Below are 21,799 nucleotides of genomic sequence, written 5' to 3' on the forward strand. Positions count from 1 at the left end.
AATAGGTAGACGGATAAACAAAAGTAAACAGGTACGCGATTATGGGTAAATGGGTATGGTTATTGGTATGGGTTTATCCGTTTATATAAATACCCAATAGGTAACCGGTTATGCGGGTAAAAGTTTAAACGGTTATGGGTAATAACTGCGGTTACCCATCCGCTATAACCGTTGCCCATAGCTAGGCAAGACCCATGGCGTACAATTGAATTGAGATTTGAAAGAAATGGCCTTGAGATTTGTTAGTTTGGGATTTTCCTTTGGCGGTGGAAAATAGTTGTAGAGAGGGAGGGTGAAAAGGGACGATGAACAGAATAAAGGAAAGAAATGCAATTTTTAACTCACATGTAAAGGTACGTCCATGCTATTAACAGAGGGATAGCGCATAATTTCACAAGTGAAAGAAGTTGTCATTGCATGATCATGTGAGTTCGAATTCTGTTGATGGCTAATCTAACAAAATCTATCGTTTGAAAAAAAAAAATATATATATATATTTCCTTACTCATATTTCTTAGAAACTTTTTTTTTTTTTTTTTGGTCAAGGGTATGGAATATTCAATAAAAGAAGTTCAAACAGATGAATTACATCTTACATAGCCTTAAAGAGTACCGACATACAGAAAAGAAGAGACCATTTATGCAAACAACTTATGAGTAATTGTTCTTCACTGCAGAAAGAAAAGACCATAGTTTTTGCTTGTTACCGCTACCTTCTATAACCCTTGGCCCCATTTTGTCAACAAAATTGTAACAATGGTCCCTCAATGTTAACCCAATTAGAGCGTTGGTCCCTCAACTAAAAACGCGTGACCATTAGTCTTTTAACTCATTAAAATATACAACTATGGTTTTTTTCGTCTACTCCGTCAGAACTTCCTTCAAAATCAGTCATAGTTAAATGACCATTGTAACAATTAGGTTAATGTTGAAGAACCATTGCTCTAATTGGATTAAAATTGAGGGGTCATTGCTCCAATCGGGTTAGAGTTGAGGGACCATTGCAACAATTTTCTCATTTGATTTTTCTTATTTACCTTTTGATTCAGCCTTACGTGCATGACCAGTGTCTTATTTTGACGTAAGTTCTGACAAAGTGGACGAAAATGATCACAGCTGTACATTTTGATGAGTTAAGTGACCAATGATCACATATTTTTAGTTAAGGAACTATTATTCCAATTCAATTAAAGTTGAGGGATTATTGTTACAAATTCCTCTTTATGCTATTTACAATATTATCGCTAAGCTTCTTGCCAATCGGATCAAGGATGTCCTTCCCTCTATCGTGAGCAACTCTTAATTTGCTTTCTTCGCTGGCAGGCGAATTGGAGACGATATTATGCTTTTGAAGGAGTTTCTGAAAAATTACCATAGAAATAATGGTCTTCCTAGATGTGCCTTGCAGGTGGACATTCTGATAGCTTATGATACCTTGTTGGAAAATGGGTTACTAGGATTAGGCTGGTTCATTGTTTAATTCCATTTATTGTAATAGGAATAAATAAATAAAAAATACTTTTCATAAAAAATACTTTTAGTAATTTTAAAAACATTTTCAAACGAATTCGTACAAAATTTATATGTCATGACTAATAGTAAGCCTAATATTATTCGAAATAGATTACCAATTCTAATTGTGACATTTGTACTATGAAATAATGTGACCCCACGAAGAGGATGGCTCAAGCCATGTATTGTCCCTTGAGAATTTGGGGTTGGGAAGCAATGCATCCAATTTTCTTTCACTTTATCCTTTTTCTTGTTAAAGAGAATACCAAATGGTTCGTGAGCAAAGCATCCAAATCTTTTTCACTTTTTTATTCCAAAATGGGTTCGGAAGCAAAGCATCCCATTTTCTCACTTTGTCCTTTTCGTGTTAAAAGAGAATAAAAATACCTTACTTTAGAATCACCTCCTCTTGAGGTAATGCTCGTTAAATATTTTTTTTTTTTTGTTTCTCTATTTATATTGTTGGAAAACTCTTCTTATTAACCCTTCCCCATTCAAGTTATCTGCTCATATATTTGCATTGCTGAGGTAACATAATCTGTCCTTCTTGATACCATTCAATATTCATATTTTCTAGGAAATTCGTGAGTACCAATGCTAGTACCAGACACATGAGTTGTTACTGAATAAAGCATAGATTTCAGAACTTTTATTATGTCGGACAGTTGCATTGGATTGATTTACAATACAGGTACATACATATATATATATATATATATATGCATCTTGGAAACTCTTTCTTTTCAATATTTGTTGTGTTAAGTGTTCATTTTTACCCGTGTGACCAAGAAACAAAAATGATGGTTTTACATTATATTTCTAGCAAATCCGTGAAGCACCAGGTTCCAGTACATATTGTTGTTGAACAAGGCATAGATTTCAGAATTTCATTTTTTTCTCTACCAGACAGTTGCATTGGGTTAATTTACAATACAGGTATGTATGTGCTTCTTTGAAACTCCATTTCTTTTGAATATTTGTTGTTTAGGTGTTTGTCACTATATGTTATTGTGTTTTGATGTCCATCGACGTCAACTGAAATTGAGCTAACTCCCCCTTATAATCAAATATTTAATTTTCTCATCGCAATACAAAAAGTTTGAAATCGCGTTTGCTATGTGGTGGTGAAAGGTAAATTATTTAAAATTTGCATACTATAAAATAATAATGAGTAAATAAATATACACATGCACTGAAACCATCATATATGACTTTACAACCTTAAAATTCAATTTTCTTTAACTAAAACTCATCATAGTATATTTTCTTAACAAAAACTCAATGACTTAACATATATATTTTATTGCTTCTCCTGCCTATATTGTTAGAAAGCTCTTATTAACTCTTCCTCATATATTTGCATTGATGTGCATAATCTGCCCTCCTTGTGCATGCTAGCATTCAACATTCAAATTTTCTAGCAAATTCGTGAAGCACCACTACCAGTACCAGACTTATGATTTGTTGCTGAACAAAGACATATATTTCATAATTTTACTTTTACTCTGCTGCACAGTTGCATTGCGTTGATTCACGATACAGGTACGTATGTACTTCTTAAAAACTCTATTTCTTTCCAATATTTGTTGTTTTAGGCGTTTGTTTTTACCTTGCCTGATAAAAAAAAAACAAAAGTGTGAGTTTTACATTCTAGTGCCTGCCGAATATTGTATTTCAACTGAGCTCCAACACTATAACTAGGCTCCAGCTCAACAATTTTATTGATTAGGTTTGACTTCACACAGTTTTGTACTTTTAGATGCCTAAAATACCCTTACGACAGATTAAAAACAAATGTTAATATCATGATTTCATTGCATATTAATAATAAAAGGAAATGATGCTAGGGTTTTCATTTGTTTTTTTTTTTCCTTTTTAAATTCCTTAGTTGCTTTTCAAATTTGCATAAATTAGGATTTTTTGTGGTTTAGTTTTTCCGTTTTCAAAATATGTGAGCATTAGTTACCAACAAAATATAAGAATGTAATTTTTTTTTTCAAAATTATTTAATTATAATGTCACATCCCGGCCCGGGAGGGACCACTTCCCGGGCCCGTTCCACTACCATAGCACGATATTGTCCGCTTTGGGCTTACCATTCCCTCACGGTTTTGTTTTTGGGAACTCACGAGCAACTTCCCAGTGGGGTCACCCATCATGGGATTGCTCTAGCCTCCTTCTCGCTTAACTTCGGAGTTCCTACGGAACCCGAAGCCAGTGAGCTCCCAAAAGGCCTCGTGCAAGGTAGAGATGGGAATATACATATAAGGATCACTCCCCTGGGTAATGTGGGATCTTACATATAATCTATATAAATATAGGTAAATTATTTTACTACATATATATATATAATAACAATAAAATGTGCTTAATGTATGTAATAATAAATGCAAAATAATTATCTACAATATAAAGGATGTGATTTGGTTCAAGATTTATTTTACCTATTTCACATATGGGTATAGGTAAATTATTTTATGTAGATTAAAGTACCTACTTAAAGATAAAAAATGTGATTTGGTTCAAGATTTAATTTACAATTATTTCACATATATAGCTATTATACAAGTACGGGGAATTTTGAACCAGGTGCAACATCCCTAGCATTTAGACTTTTTATTAAACTACTTTCTACAATTTTGGTGCCACTTTTTCTAAAATGTCCTCTTTCCAAAATTCAAAATTACATGAAGTGCCATTAATCCACCAATTTATTCAAAAAATAATATTTAAAGCTCCTAAATCTAGCCATCTATAAACCAAATCCAAAACAAAGAGACATATTATTAAGTTATCAATCAATGATATGTACCAAAAAAATTAAAATTAAATGTACCAAAACTAAAATCAAATATACCGTAAACTAGAATTAAACGTACCAACACTAAAACTAAACGTGCCAATCAACGATATATACAAAACTAAACGTACCAAAAATTAAAACTAAACGTACCAATCGATAATATGAACAAAATCAAGTATGAAAACAAATAATAAATGTATCAATAATGTATACAAAATAATTCTCTCAATAAAATGTAGACATAATAATTTAAAATTTTAATTATCCACCATTTTCGTTATCTTGAAGTTAAAATTATATTTTAATTTTAGGAGAAAAAAAAATATTTTTTATGAACAAATTATAACAAAGAGATAATTTGATAAATATTTTGAACGAAAAACCAAGATTATCTCCTAAAAAATGGCTCAACTAATTGAAGTACAAATTAAGAGATATGAAATTTGCCACTTAGTATTACAGTCCAGTGACATTCCTCTTCACTTGTAAGTGAGAAGTCTTAGGTTCAATTCTCACCAAAGGTGAATTTGAATCATATTATTGCTAGCCTATTGTGAAACTAAGCTCACTCTCTCCTCTCCCTTTAGTATAAATAATATCGTTTGTTCAAAAAGAAAAGAAAAAAAAAGAGATATGAAATTTTAATTTCAAAAATTACAGTAATAATTTTTAATTTGATAAATAGAGAAATATTGATGTGACCTAATGTACATAAGTTCTTTGATCAAAATCCTAAAAGGCACATATGTTATATAAAAAAAATAAAATAAAAAATAAAAAATAAAATCTTTAAATTTTAAGCGTTTAAATCTAATTAAGTTATATTCAAATGCTAAGCAACCGGTGGGACTTTGTAGCAAGGCTTCATATCTTTACGGGTTTGAGCTAAGTGACGCTTAAGCCCTAAGGTATGAGTTATAGAGGAAAACTAACAAAGATCAACACAAAACTCAAACAAAAGATAAAGACAGAGAAAAAATTGAAAAAAAATAAAATTTGATAAGTTATCTCGCTGGGCTGAAAAACTGTCAAAAACAATGGGTGATGGAGAAAGGAGGCTTGAAATCTGAAACGAACCATGAGGGCTGCTGGAAAAAAATTGAAAAAAAAAACCTGGAGGAGTTGTGGGGCCTATGATAACGGGATGAGGATGAATGAAAAAACAATAAAATAAAAAACATGAAGAAATTAAAAAACTAAAAAAACCTAGATATATCACGTTGCTTATCATATCATGTAAGTATCATACAATATTGGGGACATTGTAATATTATACAATATATATATATATATATCACGCAATCTCACTCAATATTGAATACTTTTGTAATAATATAATACTAAAGAATTGAAGTAAAAATACATGTAATAGTTCATTTGCCACATAAGTTTATACTATCCTAACTCCTCCTTTGATAAAATAAGAATGAAAATAAAATACAACTTAGATTTAAACAGGACAAAAATATCTGATTGTGAATGCTGTGTTGGGGCATTGCTTCTTTGGTTTTAGGCATTTGAGCACCTTCTTGAATGTATAATAAAACTAAAATGCGCTTAATGTATGTAATAATAAATGCAAAACCATTTACCTTGAACAGAAAGGATGTAATTTAGTTTACCTATATTTCACAGGTAGATATAGGTAAATTATTTTACTTAGATTAAAGTATCTACTTGAAGATAAAGAACCTGATTTGGTTCAAGGTTTAATTTACCTATATTTCACATATATAGATACTATCCTTTTACCACACGCTAGCGCGTTTGGCAATTTGCACTTTTAGATGTTATTTTTATTTGTAATTTTATTATTATTTTTGTTTAAATATTTTTTATATTTTTATTTTTAAAAATTAAAAGAAAAAACTACCCACTACATGTGTAGTTTTATTTTGTTAACCTGGATTTTATTTTTACGAAGATTATCATTATATAATAATAAAAAGGAGAATATATATATATATATATATATGTATATTGTATCCTATACAACTAAAATGCTTGCCAAATAAGGAAAGAAACTAGATGAAATTTAGGATTTCATCATTACTGTAGGTATTAGTAAAGTTTGTTGATATAATTAAGATGTTTTGGCATTGGATGTAAATAGTTTGTAATAAGAGGTTATTTTCTTTGTCTACCTGTCAATGGATTTAGATTCCGTTTACAAGAGTTAATACCGAAACAGACAATTTCAAATGCCCTCAAACAGAAGCCACTAAGCAAGTAAAGGACAACGGGACAAAACAACCTTCCACCTGGCCTCTGTACCAGTACTGGAGTTGCTTGCTACTTTCAATCAGAAAAGGTGTGTTTCAATTTGATATTTAAATATAGGTGGATTTTTGTTTAAAAAATAGAATTACAGGAGTCTATTTATAAAGAATCCTATGTATCAACAACAATTTCAAATAATTCAAGTTCAGAAACACAATAAACAAATACAAATTTAAATATTTTACACAGTGATGATCTTATTTTAAAAGATAATTTTGATCTAGGTAGTTGATTTTTGAATTTGATAGACCCAGCATTCCTAGCTTTTAGACTTTTTATTAAACTACTTTCTACAATTTTGGTGGCACGTTTATTAAAATGTCCTTTTTTAAAAATTCAAAATTACATGAACTATCATTAATCCACCAATTTATTCCAGAAACAACACCCAAAGCTCCTAAATCTAGCCTTCTTTAAACCAAAATTATTATTATTATTATTATTATTATTATTACTCCAAAATAAAGAGACATAATTATTAAGTTATCCATCAATGATATGTACCAAAAATTAAATTAAGCGTACCAAAAACTAAAATCAAACGTACCATCAACTAAAATAAATTGTACCAAATACTAAAACTAAACATAACAATCAATGATATGTACACACCTAAATGTTCCAAAAATTAAAACTACACATACCAGTAGATAATATGAACAAAATTAAGTATGAAAACCAATAATAAACCTACCAATAATGTATGCAAAATAGTTCTCTCAATAAAATGTATACAGAATAATTTAAAAAAAAATATAAACATCCACTATTTTTGTTATCTTGAAGGTAAAATTATATTTAAAGTTTAGGAGAAAAATATTTTGTGCGGAAAAATTATAAAAAAGAGATAATTGGATAAATATTTTGAATAAAAAACCAAGATTATCTCAAAAAAAAAAAAAATCGCTTAACTAATTGAAGCCCAAATTAACAAACCAATATACAAAATTTTAATTTTGAAGATCACAATAATAATTTTTAATTTGATAAATGGAGAGATGCATGATGCGGTCTAATGCACGTAAGTGCTTTAATCAAAATCCTACAAGGCACAGATACTTGATACCCAAAAAAAAGAAGGGAAAATTAGAATTCTCTACAGTTTTTCTATATTATTTAGATTAAGGGTGGTGCTATCTACACACCCATTTTTACCTCTCACACACCCTTCTCAATTTCGGGCCGTTGGATAGAATGAATTGAAGAAGATCAATGAACAAAAATTTAACAAGGGTGCGTGAGAGATAAAATGGGGTGTGTGAATAGCATTATCCTAGATTAAACATTTGTGCCTTTTTAAAATTTGATTAAAGTACTTTGACCAATAGTCACCCCTATTTTTTAAAATTAAAATAATTTTTGAATTTATCATTTTTTCTGCATGATGCACTTTTCCTTATTTAGTGGAGATATTATTAATTAAACTATATTTTCTCTTCTTCCAAATATGTTTTTTCAATCACTTTTTTTTTGTTTTTTGTTATGCAAACATTTAATATTATTTATTTTTGTAGATGTTTTTTTTTTTTTCGTTTTCAAATAGTTGGTGATCAATATAAAAGTAATTTTTTCAAATTTTTTGTGAAATTATATATATATATATATTTTAGTATAGTTGTTGACGAATTATTATTATGTACAATACATTACATATATATTATTTGCAAGTACGTTTCAATTTACAAAAATTATTAATTGGTACGTTTATTTGCAATTTTGGTACGTTTGATTTGATACATATTGTTAATATTGGTACATTATTTTTATTTTGGTACGTTTTATTTTGTACACACTGTGTATTGGTACTTTTATATTATTCTCAAGCCTATTTTCTCTTAACATACTAAAAGAAAAACTTATTTCAGTACGTTTGATTTTGGAGGATTTATAAATATTTTAAACTATTTTGGAAAAAAAATATCTCAAATCATAAATAATTATTGCTAAATTGTAGCATTATTGTGAAAATAATTTTGAATCTAACCATTTTTTTTTTTTGACAATTATCTCTAACGGAGGAGAGTGTAATCAAAATGTTAGATTATAGGAAATTTGTTACAATACAAAAAAAGTTTAATCAAATCACTAAAAGACATAGATGTTTGATCTAGAAAATTCAAAACCGAGGCGCCTATATCAAAAGATTCCTAAAAAAAAAAAAAAAAAAAAAAATCCTAAAAGGCACAAATGTTTGATTAAAAAATAAAAAATAAAAAAAACCCTTAAATTTTAGGCGTTTAATTCTAACTGAGCCTATATTGTCAAAAACAGTGGGCGATGGAGGAAGTAGGCTTGAAATTTGAAACGAACAATGAGGGCTGCTAAAAAATCCTGAGGAGGTGTGAGGTCTACGGTAACGCCATGAGAATTGAAAAAACAATAGAACAAAAAAAATATAAAGAAATAAAAGTTAAAATAACGCTACGATATATCAAATTACTTATCATATCATGATATCTTAAAATATTGGGATATCATGATATTATAGGATATCTTGCAAAACAGTTTTCGCGATGCGATATATCACGCTAAAGTACGCAATCTCGCACAATATTTAATACTTCTATAATAATATGGTACTAAATAACTGAAGTAAACATACATGTAATAGTTCATTAGTCACATAAGTCTATGCATGTCCTGGATATTTCTTTTATAAATCTTTGTAACTCGTTTCGAACGATACTAGCTAATTGTTCGTCAAGTATGAAATTTTTTTAAGTAGTGAAAGAGGTTCTAAATTCGAATTTCAGCTGCTCCTTTAATAAAATAAAAATAAAAATAAAATACAACTTAGATTTAAACAGGACAAAAATATATGATTATTAATGTTGTGTTGGGGTGCTTCTTTGGTTTAGGCATTAGAGAACTGAGCGCGAGACATACAAAAGACACCAGCAAAGAGGATCACTCCAGCCATAGTCTTTGATTTCAGAAGGAAATGGAAATTATAATTGCAATTGCCTCAAAAATTGGAGAATGCTTGGTCACACCAATAGGAACAGAGTTTGGCTATTTGATTCATTACCGTTCCAACCTTGAAAGTCTTAGGGGTGAGATAAAAAAAGCTTTTTGACAAGAGAGATGGAGTGCAGCGATTGGTAGATGCTGCCAAAAGGAACGGTGAAATCATCAAACCTGATGTTCAGAGTTGGCTAAAGAATGTGAACGACGACCTGGTCAAAAAAGTGTTGCAGTTTGAGGAGGAAATTAGCAAGAAAAGGCGATGTGTGTATCGATGGAGCTTGAGTCGGAGAGCCTATAAGATTACACAACATGTTCTTCAGCTCCAAAACGAAGGAAGATATGAAAATGTTGCCCATCCTGCACCTCCACCAGAGATATGGTCAACATTCAAGAAAGGTTTTCAGGATTTTAAGTCCAGAATGGCAAACATGAATGAGGTGATGGAGGGTTTGAAGAGGGAAGAAGTACGAATGATCGGGATTTGTGGAATGGGGGGTGTGGGTAAAACCACAATGGTGAAAGAAATCATCGTAAGATTGGCAAAACTAAACTTGTTTGATAAAAGTGTAATGGCAACTGTGTCTCAAAGTCCAAGTATTAGGACGATCCAGTCGGAAATTGCGGACAAAATAGGTTTGAAATTTGAGGAGGAATCCGAGCCCGGAAGAGCACTAAAGCTACATGGAAGACTCATGGAAATAAAAAGGATCCTGATTGTATTAGATGATGTCTGGACAGAGCCTGATTTTGAGGCTATTGGACTCCCTTCTGCAGATGCTCATAAAGGGTGCAAAGTTTTGTTGACATCACGAGATTGGGAAGTCTGCAACAGGATGGGAAGTCAACCAATTATTGCAGTCCCGACTTTAACAACAGAAGAATCACAGGAGCTCTTTCGAGAAATGGTAGGTGAATCATTCCATGATCCTGATTTACGTTCCATTGCAAAAGATGTCGTGAAGGAATGTGGAGATTTACCTATTGCAATTGTAACTGTTGGAAAAGCCCTAGAAAAGAAAAACAAGCGTGAATGGGATGATGCCCTTAATCAGCTGCGAAATTCTACCCCAGTGAACATCCCTGGAGTGAATGACAAAGTTTATTCTAGCATAAAATGGAGTTATGATAGATTGGAGAGTGATGAAGCCAGGTCATGTCTTTTACTTTGTTGTTTATTTCCAGAAGATTATGATATTCCAATTGAGTATTTGGTTCGATATGGGTGGGGTCGAGGATATTTTAGCAGCATCGTTACTTTGGAAGATGCAAGAAATAGAGTGCATTCTTTGGTTGACCAACTAAAAAGAAGGTTTTTGTTACTAGATGGTGGCAGTAGTGAGACTACAAAAATGCATGACATAGTTCGCGATGTTGCCATATCGATTGCTTCTAGAGATCCACATCGATTTCTGGTAAGAAGTCATGCTGAAAATAAAGAGTGGCCAAATTTAGCTACATATGACACAATCTCACTGGTTGGCGATTTGAAGATTCCAGTTGGTTGCCCAAAACTTGAGCTTCTACAGACGATGAATGGACGTTTTTCAAAAGGTAGCATGGACATCATTTGTAAGGCGATGAAAGAACTGAAGGTTTTAGCTTTGGTGGGAATGGAAATGGAAGACCTAGGCTCATCAAGATCACCAGGAGTACTGAAGAACCTGCGGACCTTGATCCTAGATGGGTCTGACTTTGATGGCATGTCTACTGATGTTATTGGGCCTTTGGAGAATTTAGAAATCCTCAGTTTTCGGGATTGTTATTACATGCGTGAGTTGCCGAGCGAAATTGGACGACTTAAACAGTTGAGGTTGTTAGATACGACAAACTGCAAGAATCTTAAGGTGATTCCACATGGTATCTTCTCCAGCTTATGTAGACTTGAAGAGTTGTATATGATGGGTAGCTTTGATAAATGGGACCTTGGAACAGGAAGAGAAGAGAAGAGGATGGCAAGCATTTCTGAGGTGATGTCTCTGTCTCATCATTTGAAGGTTCTATCCATAGAATTACCCCCCAATTTCATCCACTTGTTGCCAAAAGACGTAGTCTTGAAAAGCCCAACAATAAAATTCGCTATTGGAAGTACCTACATGTTTTCGAATATGTTTCCGAAGATGTTTTCGGAGATGACAACTTATGCATTCAGAAACTCACTATTTATTGATGAAGGTGATGCAAGGGAGTTGGAGAGTCAAGCAGTTAGGCTCTTGTTGAAAAAATCTGAAGATTTGTTTTTGTGCAAAGTTAAGAATTTCTCTGTCCTCACTGATTTAGACCAAGAGGGATTTCAAGATTTGAAATATTTGACTCTTGAGCATTGTACAAATACTGAGTATCTTGCAAATGGAACAAGTGTGACCCAGCAGACACCATTTCCTCACATACAATCAGCTAGTCAACTTCCGAATAGCTTTTTGACCAACCTAAGATTCCTTCGATTGTTCAATTGTAATGTCTTAAAATATGCCTTTTCACTATCAGCAGCGAGAAACTTGGTACAACTCGAGGAATTAGATATTGGTAGATGTCATCAAATGGAAGAAATTGTGTCGAAGCAGGGGAGGGAACATGAGAAGGAAGCCGATATAATATCTTTCAATAAATTAACCAAATTGAGTCTCTGGCATCTATGGAGTTTGGTTGGTTTCTTCCAAGCCAACAAGCTATACTCCAACCAAGAGGTATGTCCCACTCTCCAATCTCTATGATATGAGGAGGCAGCCGATATGTGGAAATTTGAAATTGTTTAACCGACAATGATTTTTCTTTTTCAGGAAACAACGCCAAGGGTTGAGCATCAATCTGCAGGAATATTTGAAAAAGCAATATTTCCATCAAAGTGCATTTCATGGTTTCCAAGTTTAGAAGAGGTAGAGTTGTCTTGGATGGAGTTTGAAGGCGTGCTATTTGATCTGAAAATCCATATGGCTATGGATGGGCAGACATCTCCAACAATTCCCCCGTTACGTAAGTTGGAGATATCCTGGTGTAAGTTTACACACTTGTGGAAAAACATTCCGTCTGGATTCCAGGGCTTCCAAAATTTGAGATATTTGAAATTGACATATTGTTCTGGAATAAAATATGTGTTCTCGCATTTAATTGCCCGAAAACTTTTGAATCTTGAAGAGGTAAAGATAGGTGGATGTCGGGACATGGAAACTATAGTCAGAATCACAGAGGAAAATGAAGAAGAGGCGACAAAAGACATGATTTTGTATCCGAGGAAACTGAACAGATTTGAACTAGTAGACCTGCATCGTCTCACGAGTCTTTGTCCAGCGGGATCTACATTTCGATGGTCATCCACAAAAAATATGCACGTGTACGGATGTGAAAAATTGATGACATTGGGTGCTGTAATTCCACAAAGAAAGAAGTTGGAGAATAAGTCCGAGAAGGATTCAACAAGTCATGATTTCAGCACTCCTCCAACACGTTCATCAAATTGGTGCCCTGCTGGATGTGGATGCGCACCGTATTCAAGAGCAAACGCCCAACGCCCCATTGAAATATTGCCACGTCCAATTAATCAGGAGGTAAGCTTTTAAATCAGGTTCAATTAACCTCTATAATTACAACTTTTAATTAGTATTGTATCGTCTTGTTGATCGTGTTTAACTTTCTAGGTTACACCAACTAATCTGGAGGACTCAAATGATGATGATAATCTTGAAAATCTTTATGTAATTGACTGTAATTCAATGGAAGTGATTTTCCAACTCAAGGGACCGAAGCATGAAGAAAGTAGTCACTCTTTTGAAGCATTCAATAAATTGAGGTTCTTGCGGTTACGTAAGTTGCCAAGTTTAACGCGTGTTTGGGAGATGGGTAGTTCACAACCGATGTTCGCAGGAAGCAGCTTCGGAAACTTGAAATCGCTGGAGGTCTATAATTGCAACCGGTTGAAATACTTGTTTTCTTCGTCCATAGTCAAACTTCTTGTGAGTGTAGAGGCCATACTTGTTTATAACTGCGAACAGATGGAAGAAATCGTTGCGGCAGAAGAAGAAGCAGGGGAAATAATTACATTACCTAAAGTGAAGTCCATCGAGCTTGGAAATCTGCCAAAACTCAAGTATTTTTGTGGTGAAGCTTATACTTTGAAGTTGCCGTCTTTGGAGTTATTGAAGGTTATTAATGTGCAAGACTTAAGGCCATTTGATTCTAAGCTTGTTGACACGCATAATCCCCGATTGCAAGTAAAACGCGCATTTCGACAGGAATGGACAAGGTATGCTTTAGATTAATGTTTCTAATTTGCAATCACTTTTGTGTCCACCTGGAAGACCGCATCATCAATATACAACCACTGATATGCTTTACTTTAAAGTTTCTAATTTTCAATCACTTATGTGTGCGTATTTAAAGATGATTTTTATTTTTTTTTAACATCTCTCTTTTAAATCTTGATGTATACGTGGAATTTCTAAAGTTTTTACAGAAGACTATATAATAGCATACATATATTAATGTATATGTGTGTGTATGCGAGTATGTGCGCACTAAAGTGTGTGTGTGTGTGTGTGTGTATTAGAAAAGTCAATTATATCTCAAGAAAACATCGTCTTTTATTTCTAATACAGTAAGGATGAAGATGACGAAATAGACAGTGAGGATGAAGATGACGAAATCAACAATGAGGATGACGATGATGAAATCGAAGGCAAGGATGAAAATGACGAAACCAACCGGAAGGACGAACACAATTGATTGATCAAGCACAAAGGTTAGCATGTTTCCATCTCCAACTTATCTATATAGCACTCAAAAAATATTCTACCATGTTTTATATAATATATACATACATGTATAGCACTTGAAAAATTGAACAGTTTGGATCTAAAACCACAATCTGCTACCTGATTCATTTTTCCGAGGTAGCTAATAGCAGTTCAGGTGTGAGGAAGAAGCATTTCAGATTACCAACTGCCTCAAGAGAAACCTTTATCAGAAACACATATACAATAAACATAACCGTAGTGCTAAGTGGCTTAAAAATTGAGTCCTTAACCCCCTATTTTTGGAAACACATATACAATAAGCATAAGCGTTTCAACTTATTCCAATTTCAGTGAATTCTAATATTCTCCAATGCATGCAGGAAAAGAGTTTAAAGAACGTTGTGGCTACAGCAATTCGTTTACTATATCATATGTACAAACCAATAAAAGGACATTTGTTGCACCAGAATTTCATTCCAAAAATACTATTTATGTTGCTTATTTTATGTACCATAAATTTCGATTGCGATTATTACTGTTTGTTTCTAAATTTGCATCATTTGTGTTTGCTTATTTGTGCTCGAGTTCTTGTATTGCCATTTATAATGATAATTTGGAAATGTTGTCTCTAGCTACCAATATTTGCATTTCACTTTTGTTTCTAATTTGCAATCACTTTTGTGTCCACCTGGAAGACCGCATCATCAATATACAACCACTAAACCAACAAAGATTTTCTCCTAAACAGTAATGCTTCAAGTTGTTTGTTCCAACTCTTTCGATCCTTAATGTTTTTACGAAGGACTGAAGAATAGCTAGGTTGATAATTTACAGTCAGTGAGCTATATATGCTCAATCTTAAATTTCTATTTATTCAACCAACATATACGTTCTGGTTTTGAGCTACAAGCATAATATGGAAAACACCACCAAAATTTTGACTACAAATTTAGGGAAAGCATAATCAACAGTTCATATTTAGTTTGACAAAAGTGTTCTCAAAATTTAGTCAAATACCATATAAATGTGCATATGTTCACACTAAAGTGTATTTTAAGTAATTTTATTTTTTAAAACTCAACTCTATCTCAAGAAAACATCTGTCTTTTAGGTGAGAGTATTACGAATTCTATGGGGAGGATGAAGATGACCAACACAATTGATTGATCAAGCACAAAGGTTAGCATGTTTCCATCTCCAACTTCTTTTAGGTTTAGTAAAAACTGATGAAATTATCTATAAAGTACTCAAAAAATTATTCTACCATGTTTTATAGAATATATACATACATGGATAGTACTTTAAAAATTGAACAATAAGGATCGTCGAACCACATTCTGCTACCTAATTCATTTTTTTTGAGGTACCCAATGCAATTCCATCTATAATATGCACTCTAAAAGTACTAACCTTGAGAAGCCATTGATATGAACAAGATTGAACCATGATCAGCAACGAACAAGCAAAGATCTTCATCTCTCTCTACACGCCTTATGCACTCCTATATGGGGTAGTGTTTTGTGCTAGAATAATGTGTATAAAAGTGGGACCTAAGCCTTATATTTATAGGTGAGAGTATTAGGTTTCTCGCCCATAAAGAAAACCCTAATACAGATCTTTAGCACCTCTAAAATCCATGAACTAACTGTAGTGCTAAGTGACTTGAAAATTAATTTTGTCCTTAAACCGCTATTTTCTGAAACACATGTACAATAAGCATTACCATTTCAACTTATTCCAACTTCAGTGATTTCTAATATTCTCCAATGCATGCAGGACAAGAGTTTACAGAACGTTGTGGCTTCAGCAATTCGTTTACCATATCATATGTACAAGCCAATAAAAGGTCATTTGTTGCACCAGAATTTCATTCCAAAAATACTATTTATGTTGCTTATTTTATGTATTATAAATTTCGATTGTGATTATAACTGTTTGTTTCTAAATTAGAGTTTGCTTATTTGTTATGATAATTTGGAAAACTACAGTAAACAAGGAATCAGGCTAAGCTATTGCCTTCATCATAACATGATTTTGGCCCCCATTTTCTAATTCCGTACCACATTTTCACATTCTTTCCATGAATTTTATAATTCCTATGAAAAAGTGTTCCAATGAATTATAAAATTCCTATGAATTTTATAATTTTATAATTTTATAATTCCTATTCACAACAATACAAGGTTCTACAGAGTTAAAGCCTACACCATGTTCTACAGATACAATAATTAACATAAGTCTCATCTCCGACATTCACACACAAAATCGAATAAAATTCGAAATCAAGAATCAATCCCAAAACTGAAAGTTGAAAATTTGGAAAAAGAACTTACATTGGAGAACAGCCCACAAGAAGAGGATCATTTCTACCTCTTGGGTCGAGGTCCAATTCCGGTGATATTGACCGGAAGTTGGCCGGTTTTGGTCACCGTTTCTTAAATTAGAAATTGAGGAAAATCGCCTATGAATTTATAGAAACTAACTTGGGGATTGGATGAAGGACGGCAAGAGCATTCTGGATGTGTAGTTTGAGAGCCTTTGGTGACCCGTGGACGACAGAGCTTTTGTGTCGGCACTCGGCAGTCGTCAGCTTGCTGTTTAATGGGGCTTCTGTTGCAGCGCAAAAGAGGAGAAAGGATACCGGAGGAGGAGAGAAAATGGTTTCTCCTACTTTTTTTATCTTAATTCTTTTATACATTTATTTTATGGAATAAACTCTATTATTTATCACTAAAAGTGCATTCGGTACGTGAAATAGGACGGAACACGTTTTGATGATAATAATGACTAGAAGTAACATAGTTTAAATTCGTCTTTAATAATAATTGAACATAAAATCTTTCACTTACAAATTACAAATAAAAAGGAATACATTAATTTTTTGCCACTTTTAATACACATCTAAATAAAAAGAGAAAATAAAAAGGAAAGAAATAAAATAATTTGAAATAGAAATGAAAAATAAAGGTAATCTGGCAGCATAAGGTAATCTGCCATGGTAATACAAAATTATCATACTATCCTTAAACTTTATAGTTCCGTGAAATCTTCATTTATAGTTCCGTGGAATCTTACTGTAAGTGACTGTAATTCAATGGAAGTGATTTTCCGTGGTAATACAAAATTATCATCCTATCCTTAAACTTTATAGTTCCGTGGAATCTTACTGTAAGTGACTGTAATTCAATGGAAGTGATTTTCCAACTAAAGGGACCGAAGCATGAAGAAAGTAGTCACTCCGTTGAAGCATTCAATAAATTGAGGTCCTTCGAGTTACAGAAGCTGCCAAGTTTAACGCATGTTTGGGAGACGGGTAATTCACAACCGATGTTGACAGGAAGCAGCTTCGGAAACTTGAAATCGCTGCGGGTCTATTATTGCAACCAGTTGAAATACTTGTTTTCATCGTCCATAGTCAAACTTCTTGCGAGTATAGAGGACATAGAAGTTCTGAAGTAAGAGCAGATGGAAGAAATCATTGCCGCAGAAGAAACTGATGAAATAATTACATTACCTAAAGTGAAGTCCATCAAGCTTGGAAGTCTGCCAAAACTTAAGTATTTTTGTGGTGAAGCTTATACTTTGTAATTGCCGTCTTTGGAGTTATTGGAGGTTGTGAAGGTCCAAAGCTTAAGGCTATTTGCTCCTAAGCATGTTGACACACATCCTCGATTGCAAGTACGCACCGCGTTGGGAGTGGGCTAAATGGATGGGGGACCTCAATGCCACTCTAAGGTATGCTTTAATTTAAGGTTTCTAATTTTCAGTCACTTATGTGTGCGTATTTAAATACGCTATTTTTTAACTCGATTATATCTCAAGAGAACAGCTGTCTTTTAATTCTTGACGTATGAGTGGGATTCCTAATGTTTTTATGAAGGACTGAAAGATAGCATATTATGCTTAATCTTAAATTTCTAGTTATTCAACCAATAAGTAGGTTCTGGTTTCGAGCTAAAACATAATGGCAAACACCACAAAAATTTCGACGACAAATTTATGCAAAGCATAATCAACACTTCAGATTTAGTTTGACAAAATTTTGTCAAATACTATATATACACACGCATATATGTATACATGTAATGTGCGTATGTGCACACTAAAGTATATTTAGATATGTTTTTCTTCTTTTGAAAACTCAATTATATCTCAAGAAAACATTTGTCTTTTATTCCTAACACAGGATGGGTGAAGACGATGAAATCGACAGGGAGGACAAACACAATTAATTGATCAAGCACAAAGGTTAACATGTCTCCATCTTCAACTTCTTCTAGGTTTAGTAAAAACTGATGAAAATTATCTATATGGTACTCAAAAAATCATTCTACCACGTTTTATAGAATATATATATATATACAAGTTTAGTACTTAAAAAATGAATTTAGTCCTTAAGATGCTATTTTCGGAAACACATATACAATAAGCATAACCATTTCAACTTATTTGAATTTCAGTGATTTCTAATATTCTCCGATGCATGCAGGACAACAATTCAAAGAAGGTTGTGGCTTCAACAATTCTTTTACTATCTCATATGTACAAACCAATAAAATGTCATTTGTTGCACCGGACTTTCTTTCCAAAAATACTACTTATGTTGCTTATTTTATGCATGTATAATAAATTATATGAACGGGTACAAACTTATTTTTATTCTGTACTTTGACAAGTTTTAGATTGAAAGTTAATTAAGAGATTAACTGAAGGTGTGAGAATAAAAACCATAACGGAAATCATATTTATCTATGCATGCTTAATATTTGACAAAGAAAAAATTTCTGAAATAAATGTCAACTCACACCTCTGGCTAGCTCTACCTTGAGGAGCCTTGTCTACCAAAAAGGTAAGTTGAAGCACCTTCAAGAGAAAATTTGTCCACTCACACCTCAAGCAACGTTCACTGAAGATATGTATTCTGTAGCACGTTTACCCCAAACAAAACACAGGTTCTGGACAAAACCAAAGCAAACTACTGAAATCAACCCGATTCGAGCCAAGAAATGAGAAATGCTTATGTAAAAATAAATGAATATGATTAAACAAGAAAAACTTTACACTACTCAAACTTGCAATCACTCCAACTACAAGCATTATAAACAAACAAGGAATCTCCAACACACCCATACACCCATACACCTCAGGACCTTATCAACAGCAAAAAGCACAAGACTAACTAGGAAAGTCGAATCTCAATTACCCACACACGTATGCATAAAGCGGCAACAAAATTTCATCCACATCCAGTCTTAAACATGTACTGAACAGAAGGCAATTCAAACCAAAGTTAGCTGCTGTATACAACTAGAATAAACAAGGAACCAGGCTACGCAACTGCCTTCATCGCAACATGATTTTGGCCCCCATTTTCTAATTTCCTACCACATTTTTACATTCTTTCCATGAATTTTATAATACCTATGCAAAAGAGTTCAATCTAGGGGATTCCACAATATCACAGATAGAACAATTACCACAAATCGAATAAAAATTTGAAATCAAGAATCGATCCCAAAACTGAAAGTTGAAATTCTGGAAAAGAACTTACATCGGAGGACAGCCCACCAGGAGAGGATCATTTATACCTCTTGGGTCGAGATTATTGGCTGGAAAACCCGCGGTCGCCGTTTCAATTGAGGAAATTTGGCCACGAATTTGTAGAAACTAACTTGGGGGTTGGAAAGAGGACGGAAAGAGGAGTCTGGATATGTAATTTGACGGCCGTTGGTGACCGGTGGACGACGGCGCTGTTGCGTCGGCTGTTTTCGGCTTGTTCTTTATTGGGCTCCCGTTGTTGCAGCTTTAAAAGGGAATAGGGAAAGAGGATAAGGGAGGTACTAGAGAATTTTGTTTTGTTTTTTTTTTTTTTTGAATACATAATATTATCTACATCAAATGAATAAATTAAATATGTAAATCAATAAGTTTTATTGGATTTGGATCGATTTTAACTTGACTTATTAAGTTAGCGGATCATCCAAACCAACCTGTAAAGCTAATAGGCTGGTCACCCGTTAACAATTTTTCCTTTTTATTTTTATAATATATTTTTTTTAAAAAAAATTTGCAGAAGTAAACCAAACACAACTCATATGACAACTTCCCGCTTTTCTGCATCTTTTTTCTAAGTAACAGATTAATGGGTAGAAGTTAGAACGTAACACTAGTTTGAGAATATTTTGCATATGAATCAATCACATTCACATCCTGTAAAAATTATTTAGCAGCGATTCAATGATGCTTCTATTCGAACCCTTGGGATCACACTCGCTAAACCATCGAGCTCATGTCCCTTGGACCAAGGAGGTGCATATCGTGATGAATTATAATGATCAGATCAAACGTTTACTGCTGCCAACCATACTGTTGATTGCAATTTCCACTCATCATGTTTGAGCCTCGACCTGCTGCAGAGCCACCATAGGGACCATTTTGAGGATAGTTTGGAGCGCCTACTCCATAACCACTCTCTTTGTCCCCTTGAATCTACACAATTAAAAACCTCCAACACATCAAATAACTCATATATTTCAATTTTATATAATTGAAAATGAAAATGATCTAAATGGATGAAAATGAAAAATGGGAGTTGTACCGACTTGAGAATGGCATGCCTGCTTTCTCTTGGTGGTCAGCAAGTATGCGGTTCAAATTCGTCTTTGACGAAAATTGAACCTAAAACTTCTTACTTACCAGTGAAGGAAGTACTACTACTAGACTATAGTACTAAGTGGCGGATTTCACCCTCTTTTTTTTTTTAACAAACGATATTATCTACGTTTCTTTCTTTTTTAGATATTAATTCTTTTGCCACTTTTGTTAAAAAAAAAAAAAAAATTCAGTTCTAGCTTATACCTAACCAATTACCAATGGTTGATCAAAGTTCTAGCTTATAAATATTAAGTACAAGTGTGAAAAATAAATTGAACTCTAATAGGCCTAATTGAAAATAGAAAAAAACTTCCACACGGCCTCACGTGCAGTAAAGATAGGTTGGTGGAATTCTTTCCCATCTTCTATCCCAGTTCCTTTTTTATCTTTTTGGTCGAAGCCCAATTCTTTTTCATTCAGGAAGTTTCTAGCAACTTCAGTTTTGTCTTCCTTGTGCTGTAGGGTTTCATGCCCATTCTAGTTTTTCGGTACTTGGAATTTTCCAGAAACGTCTTTGACTCCTTATAAATGCGCCACTAACCCACTCCCTTCACCAACCAGTGAAGCAAAGCAAAAACTCTCTGTACCGGCTCCAATTTGAGAAACTATTTTTAGTTAAGGAACCATTGTTTCAATTCAGTTAAAGTTGAGAAACTATTGTTACAAATTCCTCTTTATGCTATTTACAAAATTATTGCAAAGTTTCTTGCCAATCGGATCAAGGATGTCCTTCCCTCTATTGTGAGCAACTCTTAATTTGCTTTCTTCGCAGGCAGGCGAATTGGAGACAATATTATGCTTTTGAAGGAGTTTCTTAAAAATTACCGTAGAAGTAATGGTCTTCCTAGATGTGCCT

The 21,799-nt window shown here is 33.3% G+C and overlaps 2 protein-coding genes and 2 long non-coding RNA genes across 4 annotated transcripts in view; 2 read left to right on the forward strand and 2 right to left on the reverse strand.

Annotated features, from left to right (window-relative positions):
- The window catches only part of LOC125468575 (probable disease resistance protein At4g27220), a 48,696-nt gene extending 31,087 nt beyond the window's left edge, over positions 1–17,609 (forward strand). Inside the window, 2 exon segments of the mRNA XM_048564544.1 lie at positions 16,066–16,135; positions 17,500–17,609. The gene's annotated coding sequence lies outside the window, so the exon portion shown is untranslated.
- On the forward strand, positions 2,000–18,904 carry LOC125468577 (probable disease resistance protein At4g27220). Its single transcript, XM_048564546.1, is given in 11 exon segments — positions 2,000–2,203; positions 2,336–2,448; positions 2,911–3,054; positions 6,476–6,626; positions 9,454–9,656; positions 9,658–12,246; positions 12,340–13,104; positions 13,195–13,707; positions 17,911–17,988; positions 17,990–18,024; positions 18,779–18,904. Coding segments are annotated over 7 exon segments (4,167 nt in total). The 5' UTR covers positions 2,000–2,203; positions 2,336–2,448; positions 2,911–3,054; positions 6,476–6,626; positions 9,454–9,536; the 3' UTR covers positions 18,846–18,904.
- On the reverse strand, positions 13,792–15,393 carry LOC125468588. The gene is made up of 2 exons (XR_007250989.1): positions 14,978–15,393; positions 13,792–13,847 (listed from the first exon to the last, which is right to left on the reverse strand). It is a non-coding gene; the product is annotated as an uncharacterized LOC125468588 (long non-coding RNA).
- Positions 15,522–20,753, reverse strand: LOC103942820. Its single transcript, XR_007250972.1, has 2 exons — positions 19,841–20,753; positions 15,522–19,244 (listed from the first exon to the last, which is right to left on the reverse strand). It is a non-coding gene; the product is annotated as an uncharacterized LOC103942820 (long non-coding RNA).
- Positions 20,754–21,799: the final 1,046 nt, after the last annotated feature.

Source organism: the organism of the source record quoted next, unplaced genomic scaffold, assembly GCF_019419815.1.
Source record: "Pyrus x bretschneideri cultivar Hongxiangsu unplaced genomic scaffold, Pyrus_bretschneideri_v1 Contig39, whole genome shotgun sequence".
Taxonomy (NCBI): Eukaryota; Viridiplantae; Streptophyta; class Magnoliopsida; order Rosales; family Rosaceae; genus Pyrus; species Pyrus x bretschneideri.